This window comes from Carlito syrichta, unplaced genomic scaffold, assembly GCF_000164805.1.
Source record: "Carlito syrichta isolate Samal-C Ts95f unplaced genomic scaffold, Tarsius_syrichta-2.0.1 Scaffold153614, whole genome shotgun sequence".
NCBI classification, from domain to species: Eukaryota; Metazoa; Chordata; class Mammalia; order Primates; family Tarsiidae; genus Carlito; species Carlito syrichta.
In genome coordinates, this window is record NW_007097710.1 from 156724 (window position 1) to 182898 (window position 26175).

General features: G+C 39.2%; 1 protein-coding gene across 1 annotated transcript in view; it reads left to right on the plus strand.

The window, feature by feature from the left end:
* The window catches only part of LOC103252107 (delta and Notch-like epidermal growth factor-related receptor), a gene marked incomplete at its 3' end in the record, with an annotated part of 77663 nt that overhangs the window by 37234 nt on the left and 14254 nt on the right, over positions 1 to 26175 (plus strand). Inside the window, exon 5 of the mRNA XM_021708944.1 lies at positions 7601 to 7746. Within this exon, the coding sequence (XP_021564619.1) occupies positions 7601 to 7746 (146 nt within the window). The remainder of the gene's footprint in view (positions 1 to 7600; positions 7747 to 26175) is intronic.

The window sequence follows — 26175 nt, forward strand, 5'->3', positions numbered from 1 at the left end:
ACTTTAGGGGATTAGGTAACATAATTAAGAGTTATATGATAATATGTGACACACTGTTGCAAAGACTAATTTCTTTAATAGTTTACTAAGGAATTTTAGGACAAAATACGTACAGTCACATTAAGCAAATAAAGCTAATATAAAACCTTTTTCAGAGTTGTCTGCAAGAACTTCAGAGACTTATGATGAGCTTGGAAATATAAACATTGTCTAAATATCGCAGTGCCACCTGAATTTAAAAAGTAGTTCGATGAGTAAAATGTGCTTTTAGATGTTCACATGGATGCTTTTAATTAAGGTGATTGTTACCTTAAAAATAACACGTTACTTATATGACTTAGATTATTTTTTCTACTAGGCCAGTAGTTCTTAACTGGAAGCACACATCAGAATTATTTACTTTTTCTTAAAAACATGCCTGATAGGGGCCCATCCCAGACTATGTTGAATCCCTTGTGTTGGAACCTGGGAATATGTCCTTTCAAAAGCTCCTACAAGATTTTGAAGCTACTAGTTTTAACACTAGTTAAGAACTACTACTTTTGACTGAAAGTTTGGAGTGCCAAAAATCAAGGGTGACTCATCTTTGTAACATGAGAATCTGCATTGATGCCTAGTTTGTAGATGTGTGCTTAGAAAGTATTATTTGAGGAACTAGAAGCAAACTATCTAGAAAATTAGACCTTGTATATTTTTAACTACACATTCATTTGCATTATTGCTAGCTAAGTAAATTTAATACTTGAATGGAATTTTGAAAATAACCTTAGAAAGAAGTTTTGTCTATAAAATTTTAAACCATTATGTGGTCTATTGGCTTAGTGTCTAATCAAATGGTATAGATCTTAAAAATAACTTAATGGAAAACTAAGAAATAAAGCAAAGATATGAAAAATGCTTTTATAATGACCAATATCTGATTTTATCTCTATTATTTTATGTGTAAAAATGCCACTTGGTATAAGCACTAGTAGCATTCCAATATTCTACCAGGCTCTATTTCTCTATCAAAGGCAATCACAAGTTAGTAAGCAATTTTTTTTTTTTAGAAACTGGAGTCTGTGCATTCACATGATTGCTCTTATTCAAAGTGGACATATTAGATAAGGCATTCTAGAAACTTCTCTTTGGGAATTGTCTTTGCTTTTCTGGCCAAATATGTACATGTGTCTTGACTCCCTACACCATTTCTCTGAGACTTATCACTTGCATCAAAGACACTTTAGTTAGGGTGGTATGATAAGAAATTACCCAAGACATAAAATAATCAGGGACTGGTACATGATGTTGTGTTCCTGAATGCAGATAGACATGGTAGGTCTCAGAGTGAGCTGAATTATGGAAGAAAATCTCATAAATATGGTGAGACTTCAATGATTACAAGATTGGATAAGGAGTATTCCAGGCAAAAGGGTGTTGTGGAAACATTTACAGAGTTGAGATGAACAGAATATATGAAGGTGATGGGAGAGGTATAAGGCATCTGCATAGTTCGAGACCATGATGCAGAAAGCAGAAAGCACTACAGAAGAGGCACTTTTGCTTAAACTGTCCATTTTCTTCTTTTCCGAAGCCAATTTACAAGACATTTTTCAATCAGAAATTTTAGGAAGAAAGCAACTAACTCTCTATGGATGTAAAATACGACTCTGCGTCAGACCTGTGGTATCTGTCTTTACTGAAACACCAAGAGGTGTTTGTCTCCTGATGCCATACTTGAAGTTGAGGAGTGTCTCCACTCATTCTCACTTCCATGAACCCTCCATCATGACCTTGGTATTGTGAACTGAATTTCATACTGCTTTTTGAATCCATCTTCTGCCTGTTAAGAACATCCCTGTTATTTATGTAGTGCTTTGTAGATGCGTTGTCTCCAGATGTTCCCAAGGATGTTAGGAATAGAGTGACTGTGTTGTCCCATTATCTGGGACAGTCTCATTTTATGCCTTTGCCTAGGTGTAATTATAATAAATATTCTCTTTTGTTCTAAAGCACAGTTTTAGATGACAAATTCTATGGTCAGCTTATTTGGGGCTATTATCCCTATTTAACACATGACAAAACTGGAGCTCAGAGAGACATGGCTTGTCTAGAATCATTTTCACCACATCATCTTAAGTACCTTTAATGGGTATTGCAGCAGTCTTCCTCCTGAAAAATTGTGGTATTAATCATACATTGTTCATTTATATTTAGGGCTTGTTAAAGTCACAGCCACATTTTCCTCTGTCTTAGGGAGAATCAGGGTAAGTGTTCTTTCCCAAAGCCTCAGTGATGGGATCTGAGAGGTCCCACAGGCCTAAGACAAGCCCTAGACAATTATGGATAGAATAGTTTGTGTTTGGCAGTTTTCCATTTTCTCAACTACTATATGGGCCACAGGAGAAATTAGCATGCACACATAGAGACTGAAGTGGGGAAGAACCTTTCATAAAGTATTTGCCTGGAAAACCTGGACCACGTGGGAAACCCCTGCATTGGGATGATGACCAAAATGGGCAGACTGGACATGTTACGTCCTCATTCAGCATGGTTACTTAGGTTCCTTCTTGATGGGTTCCTTCACCGATCTTTAGTCTTCCGATTTGTTCCATTTTGGACTTTATCCCTGTCCTTTGCCTTGCCCCCTCTGCTTCCTTGTGTTCCTCTGCTTGACACTTATTAGATGATCTCTTTGTCAGGCTGTCTTCTCCCCATTAATGAGTGCCTCTGATTTCAGTGCTCTGATTTTGGGAAGGAGACACTTGTCTTCCTAATTCTGCATAGAATATGGGAAATTGACTTAGCTTTCATGAGACTTGACTGGATTCTCAGTAAATACAGAGATACAACTCAGAGGTCAACCTACCAAAGCTACTAGAAATACTTCTGAGAGCTTGAGGACCTTAACAACTTTCCTGACAATGTATTGGCACCAAAGAGATCTCTAGGAATCACCATATCTAAATCCCATCCAGAGAGAATTAATTCCTTTTGTCCCGTAGTTCAAGGGCTGCTCTAATTTTTGCTCCAGGATTACCCTCTGTTTAGCATGGCAGATGGTGGAATATCTATTTACTCCCACCTCTAGTATGTGATGGCCTGGATAAGGTAACCTTGATGGTCCTGCATGTATTGGTGCCTTTCTAAAGCATAGGGCAAAAGCAGTTGTTTTCATCCAGGTGACTTTGTCCCAAGCCCAGGTCAATAGCTTTTTATAGTTCTTTGCCCCAGATGAAAGAGAAGATGATGTCTTTCTTCTCTCCTCCCCAAGTCCTAGTTTCTGAAGCTCCTGGGAGCAGATAGCTAGACCAAAATTCACATAAAACAATGTAGACAGGTGGTTGTATGGATTCCAATTTAAGGGAACCCTACCCTCCACATTTTTTAATAGGAAGAATACAGCTCTACAGATTAATGTTAGTGGGACAAACATTTAAGATCTCAGCCTGAAACATCTGTGTGGGTTAATTCAGTCTGTCAGGACTGCCCCCAAGGACTATATGCTTTATATGATTTATGACTGGAAGGATCACTGGGCTTCCAAAGCAGTCCCTCAAGAGTGCACACCTTGTCCCATAGACAAAGTCTTGCCTTTACTCTGGAAAGTAGAAGCTCTTCATAGTCTCTGAAAGGTAGTTTTTGGTTTAAAAAATTTTTAAGATCCATTCTCTCAGGGACCTTTATTACATAACTATACATTAAAATTTTGTGTGTGTTCCACATATCTATACTACATGTTTATAAAATATATACTTAGACATTACCTTTATTTATATTTATAAATACTTATTTAATGTAGGCACTTCCTACTAATCTTTTTTAGAGTTTTAATCTGTTTCCAGGAAGAGATTTCAGTCATTGTAGATATTTGTGATGCCTTTTTTATATGTTCCCCTAAGGACAAACAGAAATAGCTGAGAAAGCATGAGAGATGTCTTATTTTTATGAAAACTTTTAAAAGAAGCATGAAAAAAGAAACAATGTAGGAAGTCTATTTTAACTTTCTAAACCAAATTTATCAAAATTCTTTTCTCTTTAAAAGAGAAAAGGGAATCCTAGTGTGTCAAGCAACACTTTATTTTTATTTTTTAAGTTGGAGTCTCACTCCATTGCCCAGGCTGGAGTGCAGTGGCATGCTCACGGCCACCCCAGCGTGGACTCACTGGGCTCCGGCAATCCTTCCGTCTTAGCCTTCCAAGCAGCCGGACTACAGGTGCGCGCTACCATGTGCGGCTAATTTTTGATTTATTGTAGAGATGAGGTCTCACCAAGTTGCCTAGGCTGGTCTCGAATCCACGGGCTCAGGCAATCCACTCACTTCAGCCTTCCAAAGTGCTGGGATTATAGGCTGAGCTACCGAGCCTGGCCTTCAAGCAACACTTTAAATAAATCTTTGATAACAAGTTTTAGGATTGTGCAACACCTTAGTGTCCAAGAAGTCCTAAAGTTAGAACATTGAAAATATTTGGGAAGTTTGCTAATTTAGTATCAACAGAAGCAACATGTTCTCAAGTAAGTATCAGTTAATGAAATGACGCTAAGTACCATGCAAGCAAGGAAAATCCATGTGGGTTCTGTTTCTTATCCAGTTTATTATTTTTTAATGCAGTGTACTTATAAGGACAAATGGTGAGGAAAATAAACTTTTAGAAAAGTCTAAAGAAGGGGTCCACAAAGTCATTTTGGAACTGTGAATTCTAGGTTTCAGGATACTTTATTTTTCTTACCTGTCAAAGACTGAAGTTGCACTGCCTAAACTGTAATAAGTAATCGAAATAAAAAATTTGGTTATGCATTCCTTTAAAATTTTTGATTTCATTTAATTATTTAAAATATGCATAAGATTATGGAAATGAATATGAGGCTTCTTTTTACACAAGATTTAATAAGTGGCCATATTTTATATATTACTAATGAAGAAATAAATACTATATATACAGTCAGAAGCTCCCTCCCTGCCCACTCCGTTTCCTTCTTTCCTTCTCTTGATGTTGGTATATTTCTTTCTTTCTTTGCATATTTATATACTTTTATTGTGTATGTGTATATTTATATGCATAACAGTACTTATTAATGCTTCATAGATTTTAATATTTATATAAACATAAATAATGTTGAGAAAAAAACAAGTTGCAAAAATAATTTTTAAAATATATTCTGACAGCTAATCATTTGCTGGTTTTGTTGAACCCGGGACTCTAATGTGAGAGATAGAGACCACAAAGAGCTAGCTCCGATGCAAACACACGAGGGTCTTTATTCAGGCTCGAGTCTGGGCTCACGCCCGAAGCAGCAGCTTCAGGGACGAGAGCCTTGATTCATAATGGCAAGCAGTTTTTATGCACAATTACAGAGGGAGGGGAAAGAACTTTAAACTTGATTTTACATGATTGGGTAATTTCTCCTAATGGGTACGGGAACACTTGATATTGGTGGGTGCTGCCCGTGATTGACAGAAACCCACTTAATGGGCAGAGTGGAATGTTAGATAAGTTAGGTCCATGCAGTCCCTGCGTATGAAGTAACCTGAGCCGGCAGGCAAAGGGTTACATTAGCCCTTTAAGTTTCCATCCCAAGGTATGCTTAGGAAAGCTTGTTTGCTTAACATTTACATAACATAACATGGTCATTATGGGACAACAAAAGCCAAACTTAACAAAGGTTTAAATATGAATGCTGCAAACACATACAGTGAATGTGGGGTAGAAAATCATATACTAATTCTGGGAATTTATAAAATATCACAAGTGTATTATAGCAAGGCGGTTTCTTTTATAAAAGTCTTTGTTCCCTTCAGGTTTACATAGCCACTGCGTGTAAATTATCACTGGGTTAAAATCCGGTGATAGAGAGCAGCTGGCGCCTCTGAGTCTGCTGCCACCTTGTAGGAATGTCTGAAAGGGGCTTATCGCTTTATCATTTACATCACGTTGTAAAAGCAGAAGTTAGCCTACTAATTTGGGGCTGACAATGCTTAACCCAAGAGTTCTAAATACAAATACTACTTATGCCATTATACAATTGGTCATGACCCGGCGCCTGACATATGCCTAATTCTACGGGGTCTGAGGTAGGATTTAAAGTACTAAGATTTCATAAAATACAGAGGTAGGAATACACAAAATATATAGTAAACATGAGGTGGGGATATATGAAATATAGTGAACTAAACGCTACTTTTACAGCAATTAATTTCTTGGTTTCTTGGGTCTCTCAATAGCACGCTCTTAACCTAAATCTATTGTTGTCCTCTCAGTTTCATGCATTATACATTCTATTTCCAAGGCTGTGTCTTGCTAACTATCTTTGTTTATGGTGGCTATATAAATAATTTAAATTTGGATACATTTAAATTGATTAATCCATTTTATAGTTTATTTCTTGTATTATGTTTAAGAAATCCCCTACCTCTAGATCAATGAAATAAGCCCTTATATTTTCCACTTGGAGTTTTAAAGTTTTTAGTTCATATTTAGCTCTTTAAGCCACCTAGATTTATTTTTGGGTATAGTGTGAGGTAGGGATCTAAATATACTTCTTTTCCTGATAATGGAATTCAGTTCAATTACCTAGAATCAATTATTTTCTCTTTATCTTGCCTCCACTAATTCCTGGTACTGCCTTGGCTTTAGAAGTCTTTTGTTGTAAACGTATTTGTGAATATGACTTCATAATACTGTGACTTTTGGAGTTGATTTTACTCTTAAATTGAACTAAGGACATTGTGGTGAATATTTTGTCATATTCATGAACTTTGATGTTTTGTTTTAAATTTAAAATTAGATATAAGTGAATATTCATATTAGAAAAAGATGCTCAATTATTGAAATAATTCATTGATGCAAAAATGCTTACAGTATTTCTCCATTCCAGTTAGACTATGTTTATTTATAGATTTATTTTATGTTTATTGTCACTTACTACACGTGAATGGCTGCACCAGACATAAAGATCATTCAGTGACAAATATGACTTGTCAATGATATTGCAATCAATATTTAACTATCATAAATCCCATTTTATTAGATGGTTAAAACCTCATGGTTTAAATTGATACTGTGCAGTCAGATTGGCAATCAAGTAAGATGTTAATTAATAAACTCAACATAGAATATGTACTCATATTGCATGTTCACCTGCTAGGGCAGGCAGGTAACTGAGTGGTGCCTTTGGGGATTTCTAGCACTTGTGACCATCCAAAATAGCCAGGAGGAAGAGTTGGGTGATACAGAGAAGCTGGATTATGCAGAGAAGTTGCTCTCTAGAAGACTGGGGTTCAAAAACAGACTGAATTCTAAGATGTGAGCCCCAGGATGAAATTGGGAGACAAAGTGGCCCACAGAGGGCAAGGGCAGGAGCAAAGCTAATGAATCTGAGGTGATGACAGAAGTGCCTGACGCTGCATTCCTTGGCCTTAAGGGTTTCCCATGAGACTTGGGAACATTGGCCTGTCTTAAAGGCCTGAATCTGAATGGACAGTGGCCATGTGCTTTATCACTTTGCTTTACTGCATGCTATTTTGTTTGTCAGACTTGAGTGCTACCTAAATGAAATTCCTAATCTTATAGAAGGGTTGTTGGTAAAGGTTTACATTTCCTATTGTCTCATTTTCTTTTAGGTTTTGTGAATGACTCTGTTACCAAATCTATTGTGGCTTTGCGCTTAACTCTGGTGGTGAAGGCCAGTACTTGCATGCCGGTGGAAAGCCTCACAAATGACTTGGAGTGTTCTGGAAAAGGAAAATGCACCACGAAGCCATCAGAGGTAAGAGGCTGCCTGGTAGTTTGTAATATATTTACAAAAATAAATACTTACCTAAATATATATGTATCTGTGTGTGCGTCTTTTCTCCTCTTTCATCCTTATCTCTCTCCCTCCCTCTCTCTATATTGCTCAAGCCAAGTTGATATATAAACTTAATATTCCAAGATTCTCTCTGTTACTCTAATTCCTTAATTCCCAATTAAATCTCTTGCCTCAAAGTTAAGGGAGCAGCTTTAAGATTTCAGTGGTGGTGTTGGACATAGGACACAGGTAGTTAGAAACATCAGGACTGAAGATTTCAATTTGAGACTCATCTGAATATGAATGGTGTTACAACCATTGGGACAGGGGAAGTGTACTATGTACATACAGCAAGGATGGAAGGGAGAGAACAAGTACATTTGTTGAAAAAGGTCTCCAAGATTTCTGTTTTCAATTACACGTTAGTATACACCATATAGATATTTAAAATATCTATATGATTTTTAAAGTAATTGTAATAAATTTGTTTAGTGGTAGAATCTTGCTTTGGTACAATATAGAGATTTTGTGAGAGGTACAGTTTCCTGCTCTGCCTCTTATTTTCTAGTTAGTGACAAGAGTCTAGGGATCAGATGAACAAAGGGCCATAGAAGTCATTGAGGCCAATTTCTGTCATTATAGTGCTCTCTTAAAATACTTTTACAGGCTAGGCATGGTGGTCCACCCTTATAATCCCAGCACTTTGGGAAGCTAAGGCAGGAGGAATGCTGAGCCCAGGAGGAATGCTGAGCCCAGCCTGGGCAATATAGAGAGAGCTTGTCTCAACAAAAATAAATAAATAAATAAACATTTTTGCAGAAGGACTGCAGAGCCTACCTGAAGATCCCTAAGGAGGGCAATTCCACATCTTACAAGGGGGCCAGTTCCATTAGGGGACATACGTCTGTCTCCAGCACCCTTTTCCTCTTTCCAGTTATACACATATTTATATTGGGGTTAATGTTAAGTGAAAGTGGGTCCCCCGAACCCCAAAAGAGCATACTTTGTTTTAGACTGATTGAAAGGGTACACAGATGAGTCTTCTTGAATGACACCCCCTTGTGGGAATGTTGGTAAATTGGCTACTGGTGGTGTGAACTTTGGCAAGTGAGAGCAGTGCGGTTAACTGACAAAAGGAATGTTGGGAGAAGCTTTCAGATACTGTCCTTATCATCTTGGAAAACCCATGATTTTCCTGTCTTAGGTGTAATATTGCAGCTGCTTAAATATACCATTTTCCTGTAAGATATTCTCTAGAGGAGGCAGAACGTGGTCAGGAACCCGAGAGAGTAGTGGAAATGATAATTTCTGTGAAATCTTTGAAAAGGAACACAAATGTAAATCAAAACCAAAACCATATCTCTGCTTTTGGGACCGAGGAGAATGACTGGTGTGAAGCCAGGCGATGAAGCACGAGATGATTCCTTTTACAAGGCCCAACCCATTCTTTAGATCCTGTGGTCTTCTGTCTCTGCCAATTTGGACTGGTCTCCTTCCTGAGGGAAAGCTTCATTTATCAACATATTTTGTGGAAGACAGTCAAGTCTAGGGAGGGGAAAAATAACTGGAGAAAAGATGAGGAAGCAAATTATTTGATAAGGAGGTTCCAGAAAAGATGAAGGGTGAGAGACTGAGGAAAGCCAACTGGGCAAGGTGGAAGCATCAGGCCTCCCGCGTGAGCCTGCAAAGATGAGGCACACAGATCTTCCCCGAGAACACTCTCTATATTCCCAGTGAACAACGTTAGGGTTTGAATAGCTCTGGAAAAGATAATATTGGCAAAAGAGAAGTGTGGTAATTTTTGACTGACACAGTGGTAAGATCCGTTGTGTGCTTTATTTGATTATGGTTGATCCTTCTGGGGAAACTTAAATCTGTAAGGCAGTCAGTCACCAGGTTATCTTAATGCATGCATATGTCCTGGGGATGCAGCCAGCACTTGGGACTTTGCAGGAAAGCTCTAGCGAGGAGGCTTTCTGCCTGGAGGCTTAGAATTGGCTCATTGAAAAGGCAATTGAGGTATTTAGCATCTGGCAGGTGGCTTGGCAAACTTTGTCAGAGATGCTAAAGGGACTCAAAAGCCTGGGTGAAGAGTTCCTACTAGTTGAAGCAGATCATCTCAGGGGAAGCACCTCTCCATTAAGGGGGTACCAGCTTCTTTGAAGAGCTTCCAGTACTGCAGTGATAACCACTCCTCCTTCCACTGCTACCTCTCAGCTCCACACCAGTTATTTCTAGAATGTGGAGCCTCTGTTTCTGTTGATTCTGCATTTGCCTTCAGTGAATTTAGGGATATTATGACCAATAATCTTATCTGAGCCATTGTAATTACCCCTCTAAGCAAATGGTGACTCTAAGCAAATGGCTAGGCTAGGACACCCACGTCCATTTCAAGACCCACCATCTTGGATCACATTGGTTGTCTTGGAGAGAAATACCTGGTGGGATTTGAACTCCCTGTGGCAGGGGAGAATGGAAAGTGGTGTATCTTTTTTTGTGTCTACTTGAGTTTCCACAACATTTTGTGATTGTTTTATTTATGGCTGTTTCAGGATGCTAGGAGTAGCTTGCTAGCAATGAAAGATTGTTGTCATGGCTTTTTACTGCTTTCCTAGAAATTATGTAGTACAACCTTCCACCCAATGTAAGAATCCACTCCATAGCACAAAAAGAACTATATTTTTGTGATTTAATTTTATTGTTTCTAATCATTTTTATATCTTTTTATTAGATCATCCATCAAAATAAAAGCAACTCTGTTATTTCCGCCCTACTCTCATTTGGTAATAGAACTCATTTCTTTCCTGTCAGATGCACTCTGGCTAGAGGCTATTTCACAGTTCTCAGATGGGTGGTTTGTGACAAAGCTCAGGCTTATGGTTCTTGATCTTGTACCATTCTGAAAAGGCCTTATAAATGTTTACTTGGCCTGGCTCAGTGGCTTAGCCTGTAGTCCCAGCACTTTGGGAGGCTGAGGCAAGTGGATTGCCTGAGACTGCGGGTTTGAGACCTGCTCAGGCAACTTAGTGAGACCTCATCTCTACAATATATTAAAAATTAGCTGGGCGTGGTAGTGTGTGTCTGTAGTTCCAGCTACTCAGAAGGCTGAGGCAGAAGGATCACCTGAGCTCAGCAGATCGACGCTGGGGTGGCCGTGAGTGTGCCATTGCACCCTACTCTGGGCGATTGAGTAAGATTCCAACTCAAAAAATAAATAAATAAATAAATAAAAAATAAATAAATAAAATGTTTACTTGAACACTGGAAGGAGTGCTGTCTTTTTGAAAACTGTTTTTGTTACCAAGGGTTGATTATGCTCTTTCCTCTGCTTATGAATAAACCTTAACTATTGGTTACTATTTCTCTTGTTAGGCTGCCAGCTACTGCCTATTTGGTGACTGATTCCTTAATGATCTTATAGGTAAATGGTAGATAGTCCACATGGGGCTCTTTGTTGACTTGGACCTTAAGCCTTCTTTAGATCCAAATTAGATTCCATAGGCCTTAACTCTCAAGGTCAAGAGATTTGTCAGAGTTTTTTGGAGAAACAGAACCAACAGATGAGTGCAGAAAGAGAGAGAGAGAGAGAGAGAGATTTATTTTAAGGAACTGGGTCATGCAGTTGTGGAGTCTTGGTGAGTCCAAAAGCTGATGGGGAAGGCTTACAGACTGGAAACTCAGGAAAGAGGTACAGTTTAGGTTCAAAAGTTGTCAGGAGGTCAGCCTTTTTTTCTCTTTGGATTTTCAACTGATTGGGTGAGGCACACCCAAATTATGGAGGACAATCTGCTTTATTCAAAATCTACTGATTTAAATATAACTATTATCCAAAAATTCCCTCACAGAAACATCCAGAATGTTTGATCAAATATTTGGGCACTGTGGCCCAGCTAAGTTGATACATAAAATTAATCGTCACAAGATTCTCTCTATTCTTCTAATTCCCTGTTGCCTCCTTTCTACCCAATTGACTGCCTTTATAGCTGAAAGAGTTGACAAAACATCACATTCCAGGCTCATCACTCAGATTCTGATGCCTTTTGTTGGACAGCAGGGTGACTATGATTCAAAAGTAGGCTATGGACAATTCTAGAAACAGAGGTCTCAGAAAAGTGCTTTTCATCTCCCATTCTTGCTGATGCCTAAAGCAAATACCCAACATCTTTTTATTCAAGGATTACATTGTTACTCATTTCAAGGCCACATGGAATTAATAATAAAAGATAAGTGCTGGGCTGTAATATAATGGTTCAATAAATACCCAGTAGGTTTCTTGTCTATTTTCCTTGGCTGGTATTAATAGGTAAGTGGGATCAGTCCTCCATTCTTAGAAGGTTCCCTAGAAATCTCTCTAGCTCTTGCCTTAGGAATCCATCATCCTTAGACTATTAAGACTGAATACCTGAGATGACTACTGAGACTTTGCTTTGAGAGAGAAGTGAACTGACAGCATTCTCAATCCTTCTAGAGCCCGGGTGTGGGCCTGTACCTGAGAGAAGCACTTTCAAGCCCGGAAGAGTCCTGATCCTGTGTTACCTCTCTGCCTGTCAAACTTGAAGGCTCAAGCTCTGAAAAGTCCTTACTACTGAGTTCTTTCAACTGGGTTTGGTTTATTGGAAATAAATTGCTGACCTGAACTATTTGCTTTATCTATTGCTTTATAATCCCCACGGTCCTTGTTCTATAGTCCATGTGACCTAGGTGGGAGACACTATCCTTCTAAGACCCTGTCTGCCTTATTTTTTCCTTCTCTACCCCTCTCTCTCTGTTTTTTTCCTGTTACAAAGTGTGTGCCTCTTTGTTAGGGCTTCCAGTAAATCCTCTTGTCTTGGGCTTGTTTATTTTCAAGCTCATTTACAGAGAAGAGTGATATCATGCCGTAGCTGATACAATCTCTCCAGCATCTGGTCTAACCCCAGCACCTCCACAACCCCTACACCCCCAGTTCTGCCCTCAGACCTCCATGGTTTTGCTCATGCTTTTCCCCGTCTGGAATGCTTACTTGCCTCAGTTCTCCCTATATCCCTCAACCATGTGCTCCCTGCTATCCCACCTCCTCAACTATTTTTCAGGCTCAGCTCAAAATCTTCCTGCTTCCAGAAGCTGTGCCTAATCCCTCAGCTCTCTCCTCTCAAGTCCTGTAGAATTTTCCTTCTCTTAAAAGACACATGACTTTTGATTTATGTTTGTATGTCTTTATGTCCATTATTTTTTGCATTCACTTCATTGCAGAGTTACTGAGCACCTGCCATGTGCCTGGCACTTCCCTAGGCTCTGAGGGTAAATACACTTGGTGTGGCAAGACATGGCCTCTGAGAAGTTGGGAGGCCACAGGGGACAGGGTACTGGGCGAGTAACTCACACATTAGAGCGCAATGTGATGTGTGATATGTGCTGTGGGAGGGTTTGTGATGTTCTGGGAGCCCAAAGAAATGTCTGACTCAGATGTGAGATTGTGGAGAACTTCCTCTAGAGTCTCGGATGGTGAGCTTTTCGACATTAGCATCTGTATTTGGTTCATTCTCTATCTGTCATAACAACTGCATGAGGCCTTCTACACAGGAGATGCTCAAAAATGTCTATGAACTAAATGAGAAAAATAAAGAACAAAAATATAATTGGAAACTTATTCTCTGAATTTTGAGTTAGATACATAATTTGAGTTTCATACTTGATAAATATGGGAGCATGGAAATTAAATGGTGAGTTTAGTTTTACAAAATAATGCGTTGGAAAATATTCTCTGATCTAAGGCCATCTCACAGATCCTGTGACCCAGAAAGTTGAAGTAACCCCTTGGGAACATTTTGAAAGCAGCATCGCCAATCCTCTCCCTATCATTTCAAAAAGAAGTAGGTCAGAATAATTTGAACCCATCGATCTTTGATGCTATCCTCTGTTGGCTTGAAATCATCAGTGAACTCCTCTTTAGGTTAGGTAGTGGCAGTGTGCAGAAAGACTGGAAGAGATGTCATATTCACTCACCCCTCTCTTCCCTGAAAACCGATTCTTCCACATCATTAGTGCAAACACAAAGGCTCTCCCAAGATCTTGAAAAGCAAGATGACCTGGTCAGTTTATAACAAAGGAACAGGATAGGAGGGCAGATGAGGAAGCCCACAAAGAATGAAAGGAGAGGCCTTCATTGCATTCTTTTCAGTGTCAAAACTTCAGCTTACAAGCAGGAACTCAGAGTTGCTTTTTAATATTTCTGTTCATTGTGTGGTGGGGTTAGGTCCCCATAGTTCTGCCAGTACCTTAGAGGAATTTCTCCTTTAAGTAAGGAACAAAACACAACAAGAGAAGGTGGAGAGTGGAATAATGGATGCAAAATACTTGATGAACCAGTGGCAAGTGGCACTACAGAAAAAAGATTAATTCTAAGAAATTGCTCCTCTTGGAAGGGGGAAACCTTTTCTCTAGACTAAATAAATGGCTTTATGACAGTGCTCATTAAATATCTGTAAGTCAGAGAGTAGATGCTTCAGACATTTTGCCAAAATGAAGGTATCTGTGATACATTTATTTGCTAATAGAAGAAAGGTGATCTTTTCCACAGATTTTACTTGCAGAAACTGGTTTGTGGACCTCAGAGAAAGTACGTTTATGAATAACAAAAGTACAACAATAATTATTAGAAACACATTAACAATAGAGATCATAAAAGTAAGTGCAACCCAGCTGTCACCTTTTTAATGGATAAAGGATAAGCCAGTCTAGAATTTCATTGACTTGTGTTTGAATTATAACTCTTGGTACTAATATAATTAAAAAACCATTGCTGCCTTTTATACTGTAGAAAAGAAGGATGATCATATCATTGCCTACACAAAAGATATGACAATATACTTGAATTATTTATTATAAGTTTAAAAAAATTCTAAATTATACCCCAAAGGATAGACATTTTATCATGTTTCTATTTGGCATCAGCATTTTCCAGAAGGTTAAGGCATCAGCATTTTCCAGAAGGTTAAAATATCTCTCCCCATGCTAACAGTTGTAGAGGCATTGTGGAATGTTGGTGGCATGGCAAATATATTAGGGAGAGGATTATATCGTTGGTGACATTTTCAGGGTCATATAAGTTAGAGTGGAAGGTAGTTTTAGAGGTCCCTTCACCAATTTCTTTTTAAACACCAGGAAATCAAAGTCTAAGAGAGAGATAAGATATAAGGTGGAGACAGGACAAGAATGAAGGGAGATCCCTGGACTTTCGTTGTGGGATTCTTCCTGCTGAGAGCACTGCCTCTAATCTCCCTTACCTCCCCCACTTTCCATAGTGTCCTCTATGAGAACATTCAGAAGCCTTTATCGTTCATTCAGTGTCCTCGTGTAAAGTTTTACTGTTCGCTACAAGAAAAATCATTCATCAGGTAGCAGTACATTTTCGTTTGTTTGTTTGATCTTATGGCATTTTTGTGTAGTGTTTCTCAAACTTTAATGTGCATGTGAATCATATGGGGATCTTGTTAAAAAGTAGAACCTGATTCAGCGGGTGTGGGGTGGGTCCTTAGATGAGATGCAGGTGATGTCAAGGCTACTAGTCTGGCTACCACGAACCCGAGACCAAGGCCTTAAAGGCACTGTCCTCATGACCTTTTAGAGAGTCATAGAAGATTCAGCAACCACACCAGGCATGGTGCTTACACCTGTAATCCCAGCACTTTGGGAGGCTGAGGTGGAAAGATTGCTTGCTCTCAGGAGTTTGAGACCAGCTTAGGCAACATAGCAAAATCTCATTTCTACACATGCGTATAGTCTCAGCTACTTGGAAGGCTAAAGTGGAAGGATCTCGTGAGCCCAGGAAGTCAAAGCTGTGGTGAGCTGTGATGGTGCCCCTGGATTCTAACCTGGGCAGCAGAGTGAGACCCCGACTGAAAACAAACAAGCAAAAAGATTCAGCAGCCTTTCTTCCATAGTATTCTTTGGCATGTGTTATATTGTGGTGACTTACTCTCTGGGCTTTTTCTCTAGAGCAAAGTTTGAGAAAATGATGCTACAGGTGAAATCAGTAATTTGGGGAACGAGAACTCCACAGGTGTGACCACAGCCTTTCACATGTGGCTGTTTGTGTGCAGCTCCTGCTTATATGTTCCATTACTTACAACTCGCAGTTGTATTTTTTCTTTAGATTAGAAAATACAGTTTATTGAGAGAGAGAGGGAGAGAGAGGGAGAGAGTAGATTCACCTCTCCAAGGTAGGAGAAGGGGGCTGAAGTTTTGATAAAGAAGAGAGACTCATTTCATGATTATATTGGAGGCAGATAACTAACATTCTTAGATTTTAATTTGTAACTTCTACAATTGAAAAATAAGACTCTGGCTAGACTTTTATGGAGAAAATTATCACTTGGAGTTTGGTGGGCCTGCTTTCTTTGTTTTGCTCTCCCTAAATACGTATCTCTTTGTCTTAATTTCAGTCCATAAGTCATCCAGCTGTGTATGAGTGCTGGGAATAATATGCCTACATGGCTGTGCCTGGGGAGGTTATGTTCCTCTTTAGGAATCTGAAAACCATCAGTCCTGGTTCCACCCAAAGAAGTGATCTCTTCCACTCATCACCATGGAAGATTCATTTATTTTTCCACGTTTTCATTTCCTCATCTAGTATTTGGCAAGCATCTCTTCTGTGTCAGGCACGAGCTATGCCCTAACCAGACCAGTGGGAGGAAAACAGATATGGCCCCTGCTCTTCTGACATTTCATGTCAGAAAAGTGGTATGGGAAGTCATTGAACTTGACCCTTATCTGAGGCCCGAATCTCTTCTAAAACATTATCAACCTTCTCGGCCCCTAATTAAATATCCAGTGTCCATCAGAGACAATTTAGTACTTCTTTCAGATTTTGAGGGGAAATACCCCTTCTGTCATTTCTTCACTAGGTCTTCTGTATTCTGCACACATACCAATATGACTTTAAAGTATAAAGGGATTAATTGGATTCCCTTAAATCTGATGAGATTAGACCTTTAGTTTATCATTGTTCCATGCCTTCCGTGAACTCATCTTTGACTTAAAAAATCAGTCTGACTTTGTGTCTCCTTCCAATTTGTGGGGTGTCAGGTGGTTTCTGAATGACCAGTCACATGCATCTGACAAGGCTGATGTTAGGGGATAGGACAGCATCACTTTTTCAAAACTGGATAAGCACCAACAGGCTCTGGGCGTTGGCTACTGAAGTAACCAGCTGTCTTAATGGCAGGCAGAGTTGGAGGTTTTCTTCATGGTGTTCATTGAGATCTACTGGTCATCCGCACCAAAACCAGCTCCCTCATTGATCTTCCATAGTACTTTTGTCTTTAGAGCTTGACCCATTTTCTGCCTACTGAGTTACAGACTCACCTGTACAGATTTGCACACTGGATACCATATTAATAGCTTTATTTATAAAACGGTTTGGCTTCACCTAGTATAGAGGATTTTTTACATTTTGGTTTCAGGATCCCTTTATATTCTCTTAGAAATGATTGAGAACCTCAAAGAGCTTTTGTTGATTGGGTTATATCTATTGATATGGCATTAAGTCAAAGCCGAGGAATTAAAAAATTTAATTCATTTGATTAATAAACCCATAACATGTTAACATAAATAAAAAAAACTTTACATAAAAAACTTTTTTTTTCCAAAAAAAAAATTAGTGAGAAGAATGGCATTGTTTTTATTTTTACAAATTTCTTTAATGTCTGGCTTAAAAGAAGACAGCTGGATTTCTACATTTGCTGTTACATTCAATCTGTTGCAATACGTTGTTTTGGTTGAAGTCTGAGAAGAAAATTCAGCTTCACACAGATCTTTAGTTGGAAAAGGGAGAAATGTTTTAATAGTCTTTTCAGATGGTTGTGGATATTCTTGAAAAATACTCCAAAACTTGACAAGTGATAGATTCTTAAGGTTAATTGAATGTGGAATCTGAAACCATATCCATGAACTCTTACATTCTGTTACATTACAATCTATTGTTCTGTCCTGGGTTTTGGTTCTTTTACCCATGAATGGGTTCAGTAACATCAAGCATCAGTCATTTGGAAAATATTGGATCACTGAGTTATACAGAACTCCCAAATGCTGACACATTTCATTATATAATATCAAAAAATCACATCTGTGATTAACATCACCACCACCCTCATCAGAAAAGTCTTTAAGTATTGGGAATCTATCAAGCACATAATAGAAAATAAAAGTTTCCCAAAATCCTGATTTGTTCTTGAAAGCTCAGTTTTATCTCTGAAAGCAAAAACTTGAATATTTTTCTTGAAGTGACAGGTTTACTTCGTTCATTTGAAAGAAAATATCTGCCAAATACTGAGTCTGAATAACCATAGTTTGTCTTTCAGTCATTCTTTTTTGGAAAAGTAGTGTTCCATAAAAAACAGTCTACATCAGGTCATGACAAACAATTGCCCAGGTGTATTTCTTTGAGGCACCTGTTGTACTTCCGTGTGCAACAGAAGTGCTTTATCCACATGTTCCTTTCTGTCGCACTGAATGTTAAAAAAGATATACACTCAAGGGTTGAGTGTTTATAAAATTTTAATTTTTACTGCCTCTTCAAGGACATTCTAAGTGAAACTGATATTTTTCCCCTTTGCAAATGCCTGATGATGGTGAAGATCCCAAGACTGCTGTTTCAAAGCCATGGCCTTGATTTTTGCCAAAGTGTCAGCAGTCTTTCTCACCATTGTTTTTACATCTTTAGTGCCAGTGCCAACCGAGTGAAAAAGGAGCATAAGTGAGGTTCAGTGGCTCATGTCTATAATCCTGGCACTTTGGGAGGCCAAGGAAGGAGAACTACTTGAGTCTGAGTTCGAGACCAGCATAGACAACACAGCGAGACCTCATCTCTACAAAAAATTAAAAACATTAGCCAGATGTGGTGGTTTGTATCTGTAGTCCCAGCTACTCAGGAGGCTGAGGTGAAAGGATTGCCTGAGCCCTGAAGGTCAAGGCTGTGGTGAGTGGTGATCAGCCACTGTACTCTAGTCTGGTCAACAGAATGAGACCCTGACTCAACAAATAAATATATACATAAATAAATAAATACACATATAAATAAATAGATAGAAAAAGGAACATCATATGTTAATAATACTATAAAATAGTTTTGACCTCGTGAACCCCTGAAGGGGCCTCAGGGACCCCCAAGAGGTCTGGAAACCACATTTTGAGAACCTCTGCCCTGGTCCAGACTTGTTTCTAACCCTTTCTTTTAGACCCCCTATTTTTACATTCTGTGCCTTTAACTATTATTTTAAGTACTCTGAGTTTAGTTTTGGATAATTCAGTTTTTTCTCTCTTTGACCTTGAATACTACATTGTAGCCTTTGTCTCTCCTCTGTGGTAATTTTTGAAGGATTTCTTTGTAACAGCTCTGGGTTAGTTTGCTAGAAACCAGCTTGGTAAGTTCTCCATCTTCCTCTGTTCTTTGCCCACCTCTCCCAAGCCCCATCTCCTCAATTTCCACCCACATCACCACACCCACCCAGGGTGGGCAGCCCAGCCTCCTCCAATATACCCAAGGCATCTTCTCTTCCCTTCCTTCTCTGCCAGCAGCCTGCAGGGGGCCAGATCAAAAACAAATGGAGCATTCCCTAAAATCCTATTGAAAGATAAAAGGAAAGCTGGTCAATTAAAATTATGGAAATCTTCTAAAGTAGTTAAAACAAGCCTTTCTGTTAAGCGGTGTCATAAGCTTTCTAGATGGTAAAAAGAAACAAAAAATTGAGCAGCTGCTTTTCGGAAGACTAGCCTGTTTCCTTGAGTCCCACTTCTTGAGGGCTCCACTCAGGATGTGGGGACAACTTCTTGCAGGAAGGCCTGAGAATTCATCCCTGAGTCTTTCATTTGGGAATACAGTGTTGGTGATAGGGAGAAAGCCAGGTAAAAGAGACTAAGAAAGATCTTGGGCAACCTGTGTGGCTTGCCCCTTAGATAAGTTTGGTGTTGAAGGGAAGGACAGCATGGGATGGTACCCAAGTAAGAAATTGGGTCAAAAGAAGGGCTTTTGCTTTCAGATCAGAGGATGCATCACATTGAAATAGTGCAAGGAGAAGAAACTGGCAGCTGGTGAGAAATGTATCAGAATGGTTGGGGGTGTGTAATTAATAGATGAAGATCTTAGAGGAGATGAATCAAAAGAGGTAAGGGAGGTTGCATAGAAAAGAATGAAAACTTTCTTTTCTGAGCAAAAGACTTGACAGAGGCATTTTATTAATATATTCTCTAAAAATTTAGGTATAATTCAAAAAAATAAAAATGAACCATTTTAAGGTAAACAATTCAGTGGCATTAAATACCTTCACAATGTTGCACAACCACCACCTCTATCTATTTCTGAAGTAATCTCATCACCCCAAAATAAAGCCCCATATATATTAAGCAGTTACTCTCCATTCTTCCAACCCTTGTCAGCCACCAATCTGTATTCTATCTCTATGGATTTACCTATCATGAAAATTTCATATAAATGGAATCGTATTAAGTGGACCTTTTGTGTTTGGCTTATTTCATTCAGCATCATGCTTTAGTTCATCCGTGTGGTAGCATGTGTCAGTACTTCATTCCTTAATATGGCTGAATATGTTCCACTGTGAAGATATTCCACAATGTTCATTTACTGCTGATGGACATTTGTGTTGTTTCCACCTTTTGGAAAGGTGGGTAGGTTGTTGTGAACATGTGTACAAGTATTTGTTTGAATTCCTCTTTCAGTTATTGTGGGTGAATACCTAAGGAGTGGAATTGCTGAGTCACATGGTGACTCTATGTCTTACTTTTTGAGGAGCTACCAATATGTTTTCCACAGAGGCTGAACCATTTTACATTTCCACCAGCAATGTAGGAGTGTTCTAATTTCTCCACACACTCACCAACACTTGTTATTGTCCATTTCTTTTATTCTTGTCCTTCTAGTAAGTGTGAAGTGGTATCTCCTTGTGGTTCTGACTTGCACTACTCTAATGACTAGTGATGTTTTTGTTTTTTTAAAAAATGTTATTATGTGCCTTATGTCTTTGGAAAAAATGAGATTTTCCACCAAAAGTGAATTCTAATCCTATCTTCTTGGTCCATGAGGCAGATCTTGGATACAGGGCAATAAATAATGACAACCATCACTGTTGAGTTGCTTGGTAGCAGCACTCCTGGAGATTCTAGGTTGCTTTGCCTCTAGAGGGGGGCAGCTGATTCAGTTTGCCTGAGCCACCTTAAATATTGGTCTAGCTTTGGTCAGGGCTGGGATATTTGCTCAATCTCGGGTTATCCTTTGTCTGAAAGTCTTTTAAGGGCTTTATTTGTTTCCAGCGGATGTGAAATAAGGCAAATTCAGAGAAGGTAGTACCCTAGTATTGCCTTGGCCCTAAACTCACCAGAAACCCACCACCTCTATGGTGAGGGGTGGGGCATACATCAACCCCAACATCTAGCAGATAGTCACGAACCCTCATATGAGTTTCTTCCTTTAGATTGCATTTTCTTTGTACTCCGAGAATAATCCCAGGAAAATTGGCCTAAACCTGCATGTCTGTTACTGATCAGCAGCAGGAGACTCATTCCTTACTCCATTTCCTTTCACATAATGGGCATTCTGAGGCTAAGATCAGCATTTAATTGTGCCACAGGCTTTTGTCCTTTCCAAGTTCACAGTAGAGGAGAGTTTCTAGTTTAATGATAATTCTGTGGTTAAACAGGATATTTCCAAGTCAATAAGGGATAGAGAAGCTGACTCCAGGAGGGAAAGAGAAAGCTCTCCCCAGAATACAACAGCTGCTCAGTAATGGATAAACCAAGCAGAAGGTTACTACAGGCAGTCTCGGGCTGTTGCCATGAGCATAATCATCTCTCTTCCATACGACTGTAGTTAGTTTCCACACAATTTCTGGGCAGAAAATTTGAGCTGTGTCTCCAACTTTAGTCCAAAGTGGTTATGTGATATGCACAGTGGGATATCATTTGGGGCTCAAATGTAGAGAGGAGGGTGCAGTGACTCTAGCATGACAGTGGTCCCAGGAATCTAAGAGGTCCTGGCAAATGTGGAATGTCCCAGAGCTGCCCAGAATTCAAAGGTCATCAATTATGTAGGACATTGGAGCTGTCATTTACACATTTTGTTTTTGCACAGCCACAATATTTTGGCAGGAAACTGAGGGAAAATTGAAGCATGTGAACAAAGTACCCATAACCACTTATAGAATACCATTTATACATTCCATAATTATGCATGTGCATTTAGGTCTATATGTATAGAAAATCTTGAACAATTTTACCCTTTTCTCTTTTTATTCTGACTTCACATTATAGTTCAATGAATGCTTTCCTAACTTCCTTAGTATGTTTTTTTCCCTCCTAACTTTCTTCATTTCTTTACATGTTTTCTTGATTGCATTTCACCTTTGTCCTTTTTCTTTGCAATTCTCTGGTTTCAGTTGGTTTTTTTGTATACATAAATGCTGGTAGACCAAGTACAACAGGTATGAATAACAAAGAATTGAACAAAATCACATACATTAAGCAAATTAAATGTTGATGCCAACAGTATGAATGATCAGTGGAAACTAACATATTAAAGAGATGAGTTATATGCTATGAAAGCACAAACTGAAGTGACGAATAGACAGTCTTCTGAGGAAGTGTTATGGGGTCTTGAATGGAAAAAGAGCCTCTGGCAAGATGAGTGGCTGAGTGTCAATTGTCCTAGTGAGTTTGGAGTTGGAGAAGATTAAGGACAGGCTTAGCCATAGACAGAGTGGGAACTTGTGGTACGATCTGGTTGCTTTTTGTCCACCTTGAACTGTTTTCATTGATTTGTCAACCAAAACCTGCTCCTGTATTGTTAAGATTTCTCCACATATGGTAGATCTGGAGATAAAATTAAAAAATAAAAGATAGCCGGGCTCGGTGGCTCAGCCTGTAATCCCGCGCCTTTGGGAGCCTGAGGTAAGTGGATTGCCTGAGCCTGCGGGTTCGAGACCCGCCTGGGCAGGTGAGACCTCATCTCTACAATAAATCAAAAAATTAGCTGGGAGTGGTGGCGCGCGCCTGTAATTCCGGCTACTCTGAAGGCTGAGGCGGAAGGATCGCCAGAGCACAGCAGGTCAAGGCTGCGGTGGCCAGGAGCGGCCACTGCACTCCAGTCTGGGCGACAGAGTGAGACTCCAACTCAAAAAATAAATAAAAAAAAAAAAAAAAATTAAAAAATAAAAGATATTATGTTGTGGTATCTAAAATCAGAAGCAGAAGCCAAATTTGACTTTTGCCTGAAGGCCTTTTCAGGTTTTTAAAATAAATGAAAATGTGAGAAGTATGAGCTTCCATAATTAGATTAGTGTAATATTGTACATCCATTGTGTACCATAAGAACAATCCAGTTTGCAGTTTAATAAGATATACTCCATTACATTAGCTTGATTTAAATTCACTGGGTGCCAATGAGACATCAGTTTCATAGTTGTGCCCAGGTAGGAAGGGCCTTCAACATGCCACGGCCCTGGGACGTGGACATTTTCTTCACCTGAATTATTGGATAAGAATATTAAAACCCTTGGGAATTAAGTGACATAATTTCAGTAAGGGTTGGAATTTTAAAATACTGTAGTACTTCAAAGGTACTTACTTTTTTTTTTAGCTTTGTTTAGATCAGTGAGAAGCACATGGAGGCCTTGTTGTTGTTACACAGTTGAAGAGAGAATTTAAGGTGACAGCAAATATCCGTGTGTTTAAAGATAGCTTTTCCTGTCCTTGGTTCAAGTGATGTCAGCGTGGGCTTCCATATTTGTACAAAAGCAGGAGGCTTTGTGGCTCTATGGAGGCCAGCAGAGTTGGGGGTAGAGATCAAGATTCAAGATCTGACTCCAGCACATACTGAAATTGCATTATTTAATTCTCAAGAGTTTTAATGTTCCTCTTCAATCTTGGGAATGATAGAAATGCCCACGTCACAGGAGTGTGGTGTACGGAAGTCTTTGGGCTCACACAAATCTGTACAGGTGCTGGAAAAAAGTCCTAATGGAACTTGAAATAAGATCACATATGTGGAAGCTCTTTACAAATAGAAGGTGGTACATATGACGTGCAAACCACTAATGATGGCATCACTTGCCTCCGTCCACAGTCACTTTCCCATGGCCCTTGTTGTACTTGGCATCCCGACGCTGTTATGCTTGGAAGTTTCTGCCTCCATTCATCCTCTTTTGAACGACCCAGGACACTTCTGGCCAACACAACTGATTTTAATTGACTTTAGTGGAATTCATCTGGGGTTAGACTCACGTTTAATTTCCTCCCCAGAGTTCTAATTTTACAGGATAATTGTTGGGAGAAAGCTGATACTTGAATTTCTGAGCCCGAGTCATTTGCATATGCTCCATTCACTTTTTTTTTTTTTAAAGTCCTGTGTTGTGACAAGTATTGGTGCAGAAATGTACTGTTATGGTTACAGAAATGTACTGTTTGCCTTACTCTTTAACCATTGTTTTGAAGTTCTGTTCAGTTAAATGTATTTCAGTATTGTAGTTAAAATAGAAAATTGTTGACAGACATCAGTTTTAGCCAGAAATATTCATGAATATACAATTGTTCCCCAAGAAGAAAACCAATATAGGCATTCTCTAAAAAAATAGCAAAGCCATAATTACCAGGCTGGACTAGTAGGAGGAGATAACTTTAAAAATTGTTTTGAAGGTCTTTGCTTCTGAACTAAGATTCTTTTTTTAAAAAATGATTTTAAAACATAGAAGTAACTCAACATTGATACAATCCAGTTGCCCGTGCTGTTGGACAGAAGGCAGTGGGCTGGGAGGACCTACTTGGTATAAGATTCAAAGCTATCTAGGGAGGTTTCTTCATCCCAAATTTCTTTGAGACACCAGCCTGGCAGGAGGCCTAGATTCTTGTTCTTAGAGCTTAATTCCCATGTAATCAAGGCATGACTTTCTATTTAAATGCAAGTGTCCCCAAAATAGTAACATATTAAGGTGTTATCTATCATTAAAACTGGAATAACTTAGTTTCCTCTTTGGTTTCATTCAGAGAGAGAATAGTAGATCATTTTGGAATGCAGATGCTGCCGGGGGTGATGGCTATGAGAACAGAGAACTGGGTCTGGAGAGGTGAGATTTGTCTGATGTATCAGCAGACCTGACCCTTGGTTTGGGTTTCATTTCTTCTTAGTTCAGAAACATGGGAGGTTGGTGATATTGGAGTCATTCTTCTGAAGTAGAGGTTATGGCAAATAAACCAAACTACTTTCATTTTTGAGGAGCCTGTGAAGTCCTAGAAGAAGCCCTCACCTGATGACACGAATGATTTTGAGCCTCATTCCATAGCAAGAGCCCAGTTATGCAGCCTTCAGAGAAGACAGAAATTTGGGCCAGCTCATAGGATTTTTTTTTTTTTTTTGCATGAGCCTCTAAAAATTATTAGAAGAAAGAACTTGAGATTGGCCTCTACACCGAGGACACACTACAGGTGTATTGGCCTTTGCCCAAAGCTGTGCAATGAATGAAGTGAGCTTAATGTTTTCCAGCATCTATATGGATCTCTGTTAGCCCAAAGGATTTCATGCTCCACAGCCCTGTGATACAGACATTTTCCTTATCCTCATCACCAGGTGGGGAAACAGAAGCTCTAGAGGATTAAGCATGGGTTTCATTTTCTGTGAATAAAGAACCTAAATTCAATAACATAGTTTAGGGATAGTAAATGAGTTGGAAAAGAAACTATAAGCATTGTAGTGGTTAAAATATGATACAATAGCCGGGTTCAGTGGCTCAGCCTGTAATCCAACGCTTTGGGAGGCTGAAGTGAGTGGATTGCCTGAGCCCACGGGTTCGAGACCCACCTGGGCAACGTGGCGAGACCTCATCTCTACAATAAAATAAAAAAATGAGCCGGGTGTGGTAGCGCTCACCTGTAGTTCCGGCTACTTGGAAGGCTGAGGTGGAAGGATCGCTGGAGCACAGCAGGTCGAGGCTGCAGTGGCCGGAAGAGTGTCACTGCACTCCAGTCTGGGCGACAGAGTGAGACTCCAACTCAAAAAAATAAAAATAAAATAAAATATGATATATTAACCAAGACATTTTTGAGAGGAAGATATGAGCAATCTTAATGTTCTTACATTCAAAATTTGTGTGCAGATTTCTTTTCTTACTCAAAATTGGAGTATTAAATTATCACACGAAAGAAATTGTTTCATGTGAACATTATAGATGAATATAAACAGTTCAAAAGCAAGCTTTAGCTGTGCGCAGTGGCTCATACCTGTAATCCCAGCACTTTGGGAGGTGGAGGTGAGAAGATTGCCTGAGTTCAGGGGTTCGAGACCAGCTTGGGCAACTTGGTGAGATCTCGTCTCTACAATAAATCAAAAAATTAGCTGGATGTGGTGGTGTGCACCTGTGGTTCCAGCTA